Genomic DNA, 8,980 nt, shown 5'->3' with positions numbered 1-8,980 from the left:
TTTTCACTCTCTTCTTTCACTTTCGTCAAGAGGCTCTTTAGTTCTTCTTCACTTTCTGCCATAAGGGTGTTGTCATCTGCATATCTGAGGTTATTGCTAGGTCTTACCTTAACAAATGCTTCACTTCAATTATAAATGTATGTGTGTATGTGCGCATGCTCAGTTGTTCAGTTGTTCCCAACTCTTTGAGACCCCGTGGAGTGTAACCTACCATGTTCCTCTGTCTATGAGATTTCCCAGGCAATAATACTGGATTGGGTTGCCATTTCCTTCTCCAGGGGATCTTCCTGACCCAGGGATCGAATCTGTCTTTTGCATCTCCTGCATTGACAGGCATATTCTTTTACCACTGTGCCATCTATATGGTGTGTACATGTATATAAAATAATATTTTCCAAAGCTCATATGGCTAGGAACTATGAAGTTTCAACTGAGCCTTTTATAGAATTTCTTCTGGGCTACATTTTATTTTCCCAGTCTTCAAAGCTATTCTTATGATAAAGTAGAGGTTGTTTGTTAAGTCGCGAAGTCATGTCCGACTCTTTTGTGACCCTGTGGATTCTAGCCAGTCAGGCTCCTCTGGCCATGAGATTTCCAAGGCAAGAATACTGGAGTGGGTTGCCATTTCCTTCTCCAGGGGATCTTCCCAACCCAGGGACCTGTGTCTCTTGCTTGGCAGGCAGATTCTTTACCACTGAGCCACCAGGGAAGCCCAAAGTAGAAGTTACTTTTCACCAAAGAAATCCCTCAGATTAAAATTTTATGGGTACTTACACATTTATTTACTCCTTTAATCTTTTAAAAATTGAACTAATAATAACATTTAAAATCTACAGATAAAACCATTTAGTTCTGTGAGCTTCAAAATTGTACACATCCATGTAACCATCACCCAAAACAAGATATAGAATATTTTCATCATTCCAGAAAATTCTGTTGTTCCCCCTTTCAATCAGTTGTTACCCTATCTCCCCCCACCCCAGCCAATAACCACTTTCTGAATTTCTATTATTATATAAACAGACTTTAAGTTGTTAGACTTAAATGAAATCACACAGGGTATACTGATATGCTTGTTTCACTTAAGATGCTTTTGTGATTCACTCATGTTGTGGGTATCAGACTTCATTCTTTTTTATTGATGGTTAATATTGGGTTCACTAGTGGAAAAGAATCTGCCTGGCAATGCAGCAAATGCAGGATACATGGGTTCTATCCCTGGGTTGGGAAAATTCCCTGCAGAAGGAAATGGCCACCCACTCCAGTATTCTTGCCCGGAAAATTTCATGGACAGAGAAGCCTGGCAGGCTACAGTCCATAGTGTCACAAAGAGTTGGACATGACTGAGCACACACACGCTTCTAATATTACATTATATGAACATATCAAAATGTGTTTATCCTGCCTCTTAGTAACACTTTTTTTTCTTATCACAAAATCAATATATGCTTATTACACAAAATTACAGAATACAAATGAGGAAAGGAGAAAGGAAGTCTCCATAATTATACTCTCCAGACGTAATCACTAAATAATAACTTGCATATCCCCTTGAACTTTTGTTTATATAAACTGTCCACAGATATTTATTTTATATATTATAAAAGTTCTCATTGTAGGTTCAAGTTTTACCACTTAGACTCTATGTGTCTTGCTGCTGCTGCTGCTAAGTCACTTCAGTCGTGTCCAACTCTGTGCGACCCCATAGATGGCAGCCCACCAGGCTCCCCCATCCCTGGGATTCTCCAGGCAAGAACACTGGAGTGGGTTGCCATTTCCTTCTCCAATGCATGAAAGTGAAAGTGAAGTCACTCAGTCGCGTCCGACTCTTGGCGACCCCAGGGACTGCAGCCCACCAGGCTCCTCCATCCATGGGATTTTCTTAAATTGGCACAATTCTTAGTTGTTTTGTCGGGGGGTTTTTTTTTTTTTTGCCTCAAGGCTTGTGGGAATGTCAGTTCCCTGACCAGAGATTGAACCCAGGCCACAGCAGTAAAAGCCAGTGGAAATCAGTAGGCTGCCAGGGAACTCCTCTTAGTTTTAACTATAGGATATTTCCAAATTTTAAAACTTTTAAAAACTAATATATGAATATATACTTAACACCCCAGATTCAAATCATCCATGGTTTACAGAATAGAAGTAAATGTTCTGTTCAGCTCCCCACTTTGCTTGCCTCCCCAGAGGTAGACAGTATTCAGTTCAGTTCAGTTCAGTCACTCAGTCGTGTCTGACTCTTTGCGACCCCATGAATCGCAGCACGCCAGGCCTCCCTGTCCATCACCAACTCCCTGAGTTCACTCAGACTTATGTCCATCAAGTCAGTGATGCCCTCCAGCCATCTCATCCTCTGTCATCCCCTTCTCCTCCTGCCCCCAATCCCTCCCAGCATCAGAGTCTTTTCCAGTGAGTCAACTCTTCGCATGATGTGGCCAAAGTACTGGAGTTTCAGCTTTAGCATCATTCCTTCCAAAGAAATCCCAGGACTGATCTCCTTCAGAATGGACTGATGGGATCTCCTTGCAGTCCAAGGGACTCTCAGGAGTCTTCTCCAACACTCAGTTAGATACAAAAACTCTTGACTAAGATGATATTGGTAAGAACCACGAAGTGCTGAATTTACTATCCATAACTTTTGTTTCTTTTCTTCTCTCTCTTTTAAAAAAATTTTACTTATTTATTTATGGCTGGGCTGGATCTTCATTGCTGTGGGCAGGCTTTTCTCTGATTTCTCTAGTGGGGGCTACTCTTTCTTGTGGAGCGCCGGCTTCTCATTGTGGTGCCTTCTCTTGTGGAGTGTGGGCTCTAGAGTACAGGTCCGGTAGTTGTGGTTCATAGCCTTAGTTGCTCCAAGGCATGGAAGATCTTCCTGGACTTAGGGATCAAACCCATGTCCTCTGAATTGGCAGGACCATCAAGGATGTCCCACATAACTTTTCTCCCGAGTTTGACTTTAAAATTTTTATTTTCAGTTGATCTATACAAAAGTGATCTTTTTAGCTGTACAAAAAAGATCTTCATGACCCAGTTAATTACAATGGTGTGATTACTCACCTAGAGCCAGACATCCTGGAATGTGAAGTCAAGTGGGCCTTAGGAAGCATCACTACAAACTAAGCTAGTGGAGGTGATGGAATTCCAGTGGAGCTATTTCAAATCCTGAAAGATGATGCTGTGAAAGTGCTGCACTCAATATGCCAGCACATTTGGAAAACTCAGCAGTGGCCACAGGACTGGAAAAGGTCAGTTTTCATTCCAATCCCAAAGAAAGGCAATGCCAAAGAATGCTCAAACTACCGCACAATTGCACTCATCTCACATGCTAGTAAAGTAATGCTCAAAATTCTCCAAGCCAGGCTTCAGCAATATGTGAACCGTGAACTTCCTGATGTTCAAGCTGGTTTTAGAAAAGGCAGAGGAACCAGAGATCAAATTGCCAACATCCGCTGGATCATGGAAACAGCAAGAGAGTTCCAGAAAAACATCTATTTCTGCTTTATTGACTATGCCAAAGCCTTTGACTGTGTGGATCACAATAAACTGTGGAAAATTCTGAAAGAGATGGGAATACCAGACCACCTTACCTGCCTCTTGAGAAGCCTGTATGCAGGTCAGGAAGCAACAGTTAGAACTGGACATGGAACAACAGACTGGTTCCAAATAGGAAAAGGAGTACGTCAAGGCTGTATATTGTCACCCTGCTTATTTAACTTATATGCAGAGTATATCATGAGAAACACTGTGCTGGATGAAGCACAAGGTGGAATCAAGATTGCTGGGAGAAATATCAGTAACCTCAGATATGCAGATGACAACACCCTTATGGCAGAAAGTGAAGAAGAACTAAAGAGCCTGTTGATGAAAGTGAAAGAGGAGAGTTAAAAAGTTGGCTTAAAGCTCAACATTCAGAAAACTAAGATCATGGCATCTGGTATATTGATCTTTGTTATAGCAAACATATTATTCAATGCTAAGTTGCTTTTTCTCTGTTTGTACTGACTTGCGTGTCTATGTCAACTATCTGTGTGATGTCATTAAAGTTTAGAGACTGTAGGTCAGGTGCAAATAGACGGGGAAACAATGGAAACGGTGTCAGACTTTGTTTGGACTCCAAAATCACTGCAGATGGTGATTGCAGCCATGAAATTAAAAGACGCTTACTCCTTGGAAGGAAAGTTATGACCAACCTAGACAGTATATTAAAAGCAGAGACATTACTTTGCCAACAAAGGTCTGTCTAGTCAAGGCTATGATTTTTCCAGTGGTCATGTATGGATGTGAGAGTTGGACTATAAAGAAAGCTGAGTGCCGAAGAATTGGTGTTGGAGAAGACTCTTGAGAGTCACTTGGACTGCAAGGAGATCCAACCAGTACATCCTAAAGGAGATTAGTCCTGGGTGTTCATTGGAAGGTCTGATGTTGAATCTGAAACTCCAGTACTTTGGCCACCTGATGTGAAGAACTGACTCATTTGAAAGGACCCTGATGCTGGGAAAGATTGAAGGCAGGAAGAGAAGGGCACGACAGAGGATGAGATGGTTGGATGGCATCACCAACTCAATGGACATAAGTTTGGGCAGGCTCCAGGAGTTGGTGTTGGACAGGGAGGCCTGGCATGCTGTGGTTCATGGGGTCGCAAAGAGTTGGACGCAACTGAGTGACTGAACTGAACAGAAAAATATCAAATGATCATGTTAGGAGAAGTTCTAGTACTCTAGCTTATTATCCATTTTGAGATACGGTCTTTAAGTATTTCCTCCGGGAGTAAAGAGTTGAGTGCTTTATTTATCTTGTTGGAAGCCAAGAAATGTATAGCTCTCTTTTCTAGTATGTTGATCTTTGTTATAGCAAACATATTCTTCAATGCTAAGTTGCTTTTTCTCTGTTTGTACTGACTTGAATGTCTATGTCAACTATCTGTATGATGTCATTAAAGTTTAGAGACTGCAGGTCAGGTGCAAAATCTTATTAAAGAATACACAATAATACAAAGTATTATTTAGTTTGCTCCCAAAGAGCACTTTTGTTTCATTAATTACTTTGTTTCATTTTGCATTTTCTTTAGTAAGAGAATGGGGCTTGCATCCACAGCCAAAGATGAGGCCTTAATTAATACCTTAGTTTGTACTTTTTGGACTTTTGAGTCCTTGCTTTTCTTGAAGACAATACTTAAGACAGGGTATAGCAGGGTAGTGTTCTGGCAGGCCAGAAACTCCTTGCCTCTGTATATATTCCAAAGATTGTTACTTAATTTCTTCTGACTCTGAAGTTCATATAGCTACTGCTACTGCTAAGTCACTTCAGTCGTGTCCGACTCTGTGCGACCCCATAGACGGCAGCCCACCAGGCTCCCCCGTCCCTGGGATTCTCCAGGCAAGAACACTGGAGTGGGTTGCCATTTCCTTCTCCAATGCGTGAGAGTGAAAAGTGAAAGGGAAGTCGCTCAGTCGTGTCCGACTCTTAGCGACCCAATGGACTACAGCCTACCAGGCTCCTCTGTCCATGGGATTTTCCAGGCAAGAGTACTGGAGTGGGGTGCCATTGCCTTCTCCATGCAAAAACGCACCTATGGTGAGTTTTACTTGGAAATCTCTTTTACATACTTGGTTTGGGGGTCAGAATGTGCATATTTAGGTGAAATCACAGATGCAAAGTTCTGTAGCCTACTAAAGCCAAAGCTCTAAGGACTGTCCTTATCGTTCATGATGGAGCTACTAAGATTTTGTTTCGATGATTAAATAAAAGAGTGATACAATCTTGTGTGTGCAGAGTCCCATTTGTTTAATGAGCCAAATTCTGTTCAAGTACTTACCCCAAATCATCTCATTTAATCCTCCATAAGAACTTTGGGTGTTTTTTGAGTTTTCATTGAAGGCATCTGCATGTCTCCAGGTTTAGGAGTATAGGCTCTGACCTGGAGATGAGGTTCAGAAATACTTTGACTGTTGTTGGCCTTATTAATTTCATATCTCACAAGGTCAAGTTAGTGAAATCTAGCATTACTGTAACTGGGAAATGTCCTGCTCTGGGAAAACTCAAGATGATTGCCTGGGACTGTTTTTCCTCCTATTTGGAGTTTGCCAGGGAGAAAATTATAAAAGAAGGATGACACCTCAATTCCACCTAGAGAGAGCCCCAGCTTCCCTCCACTCTTTGTGTGCAATTCAAGTTCTATACCCAAGGGTGGGGTGACTTACTACTGGATAATGTTGAATAAGACAGGATACTAACTGAAGTCAGTTAAATTCCCAGCCCCACTTCTGCAGAGAGCAGCACTCCCTGATACTTTGGACTCTTGCTTAAATAAACAAGGTCTTTTGTTCTAGTGTTTGTCTCCCCTTCCCACCCAGAAAATAAGGCCTGCAGTCCACGTGAAACTTGAAAGAGGATTTGCTGACGGTAGTCTCCTCTCAGGTGTCTACATTCTTGAAAAAGCTCATTTTGTCCATTTTCTTCAAAATCTTGGTAAACCAGCTGCACTCGTGTGGTTTTTGTTGGACTCTTTCTCAGGTGACTACTTTGTGCCGCCTCTCAATTTACGCTCTTAAAAAAAAGGCAAATCATCCTGGCAAACTCAACCCCAGCATGGCGAGGGAAGAAACACTTGTCCTCTTTTCTGAGTGCTCCCAACAGTCCAGAGGGAGGTTGCACTGAGCCTCCTAAAATTCCTGCCTCCCCGGGCGCGGGTGAAGCCGCAGGGCCTTTTAATCTAGGAACAGGAGTGAGAAGGGAGAGGAGGTGGGGCCGGAGCGAGGCAGCGCGCAGCGGTACCCAGTGGTGCTGCGAGACTGCTCCCTCCTGAGTACGTGGCAGTCCCCGTGGACAGAAGGGGAGGGGATTCGGCTTTCTCCTCCCAGAGCAGAGCCTCAGGACAGTCCTCCCGGGCGGGAGGGAGGAACCGCAAGGGTTCTGGTGCGCTTTTGGAGTGAAATTTTAGCAGATAAAAGTGGCCTGGCAGCGGTGGGCATCCGTCCCGCTCTTCCAGCCGGGTAACCCCAGCAGGTCGAGTCTGCGCTGTACCGCGAGGAGCACTGACTTGTTTGGGAGCGAGGGGACGCGCTGGCCACCCCGCATGCGCAGAGCGAGGAGCCGGCCTCCTGGACTACAGCTCCCAGAGCAGTTTGACGGCGGCCGCAGGCGGCGAGCCGCTGGCGCCATCTTGAAATCTGATCCTCAATCTCTTGAGTCTTTGCGTCAGCCGCGGGCGGCCGCCGGAGGACCGCGAACTCAGCCCGCTGAAAAGGGAGGACATTGAGGACACAGCGGCTGGAGAGAGAGACAGCTGGAGGAGACATGGCAGGTTCTGAGCGCGGCCTGCGCTGCTGTCACTCAGCATCCTCCTGAGGCATTTCCTCGCCCGCCGCCTCCCCGAGGGGCGGGGCTGACCACTCTGGTACCCAGAACCCGCGCGCGGGTGTCAGCGGAGCGCCCCTGCAGAGTGGGCACCCCACCGAGCTGTGCCATGCTAGCCGGAGGCCACCGAGGCGGGAGACGGAACGCAACCAAGAGCCAGTGAGCGATCACCGAGTAGCAGCCGCCTCAGGGAAGCTCGGCAACCGCAGGAGGGAAGATGAAGGAGATTTGCAGGATCTGTGCCCGGGAGCTGTGCGGAAACCAGCGGCGCTGGATTTTCCACACGGCGTCCAAGCTCAACCTCCAGGTTCTGTTGTCGCATGTCCTGGGCAAGGATGTCTCCCGCGATGGCAAAGCTGAGTTTGCTTGCAGCAAGTGCGCGTTCATGCTCGATCGGATCTATAGATTCGACACCGTCATTGCCCGGATCGAAGCCCTTTCTATTGAGCGCTTGCAGAAGCTGCTGCTGGAGAAGGACCGCCTCAAGTTCTGCATTGCTAGCATGTATCGGAAGAATAACGATGACCCTGGCGCGGAGACCAAGGCGGGGAATGGAACGGTTGACATTTCCGGCTTACCCGATGTCAGATACTCTGCACTGCTCCAAGAAGACTTTGCCTATTCAGGGTTCGAGTGTTGGGTAGAAAATGAGGATCAGATTCAGGAGCACAGCTGTCATGCTTCGGAAGGCCCCGGAAATCGACCCAGGAGATGCCGAGGCTGTGCAGCTTTGCGGGTGGCTGATTCTGACTATGAAGCCATTTGTAAGGTACCTCGAAAGGTGGCGAAAAGTATCTCGTGTGGCCCCTCTACCAGATGGTCCACCAGCATTTGCACTGAAGAACCAGCGTTGTCCGAGGTTGGGCCACCGGATTTACCAAATGCGAAGGTACCGCCAGATGGAGAAAGCATGGAGGAAGGGACCCCGGGATCCTCTGTGGAATCTTTGGATGCAAGCATCCAGGCTAGTCCTCCACAACCAAAGGATGAGGAACCTGAGAGAAGTGCAAAGGAACTTGCAAAGTGTGACTGCTGTTCAGATGAGCAGGCTCCCCAGCATACGTATAACCATAAGCTGGAGCTAGCTCTTAGCATGATTAAAGGTCTTGATTATAAGCCCATCCAGAGCCCCCGAGGGAGCAAGCTTCCTATTCCAGTGAAATCCAATCCATCTGGAACCAGGCCTGGCCATATCATGACAGATGGAGTTAGTTCTGGTTTCCTTAACAGGTCTTTGAAACCCCTTTACAAGACACCTGTGAGTTATCCCTTGGAGATTTCAGACCTGCAGGAGCTGTGGGATGATCTCTGTGAAGATTATTTGCCACTTCGGGTCCAGGTATACAAAATGGCTGCATAGTGCCTTTCTGATTAAAGTTAGCTGGCTTCACGTGATTTCTTTCTAGGGGAAGGTTAATAGTCTAGACTTGAGAAAAGTAATCATTGAACCCATTTTTGCTTTACCTTTTGCTTCTGTCCATTTTAATAAATGTGATTCACGCAAGTAATTTACTTTCCACAATACCCTCTTTATAAGATTATCTGTTGGCTTTCCCACTAATTATCAAAATTGTACATGTTTAAGACGAAGATTCATAATTCATTTTTACCCTAGAAAAATTTAATC

General features: G+C 45.3%; 1 protein-coding gene across 7 annotated transcripts in view; it reads left to right on the top strand.

Annotated features, from left to right (window-relative positions):
• Positions 1-8,980, top strand: part of PDE4DIP (phosphodiesterase 4D interacting protein) — a 239,510-nt gene that overhangs the window by 152,911 nt on the left and 77,619 nt on the right. For 3 of the 7 annotated variants that reach the window (XR_824629.1, XR_824628.1, XM_010832820.1), the window contains exon 1: positions 5,551-8,692. The exons of 3 other annotated variants lie outside the window; for them this stretch is intronic. Coding sequence is in view for 2 of the 4 variants with exons in the window: in XM_010832820.1 (XP_010831122.1) it covers positions 7,571-8,692 (1,122 nt within the window). In the remaining 2 variants the exon portion in view is untranslated. Of the gene's footprint in view, positions 1-5,549; positions 8,693-8,980 lie in introns of those variants that run through there. One more of the 7 variants, XM_010832821.1, reaches the window with a different exon arrangement.

The sequence above is a fragment of the Bison bison genome, unplaced genomic scaffold, assembly GCF_000754665.1.
Source record: "Bison bison bison isolate TAMUID 2011002044 unplaced genomic scaffold, Bison_UMD1.0 scf7180017862278, whole genome shotgun sequence".
NCBI classification, from domain to species: domain Eukaryota; kingdom Metazoa; phylum Chordata; class Mammalia; order Artiodactyla; family Bovidae; genus Bison; species Bison bison.
This window is presented reverse-complemented; position numbering and strand designations above follow the sequence as displayed.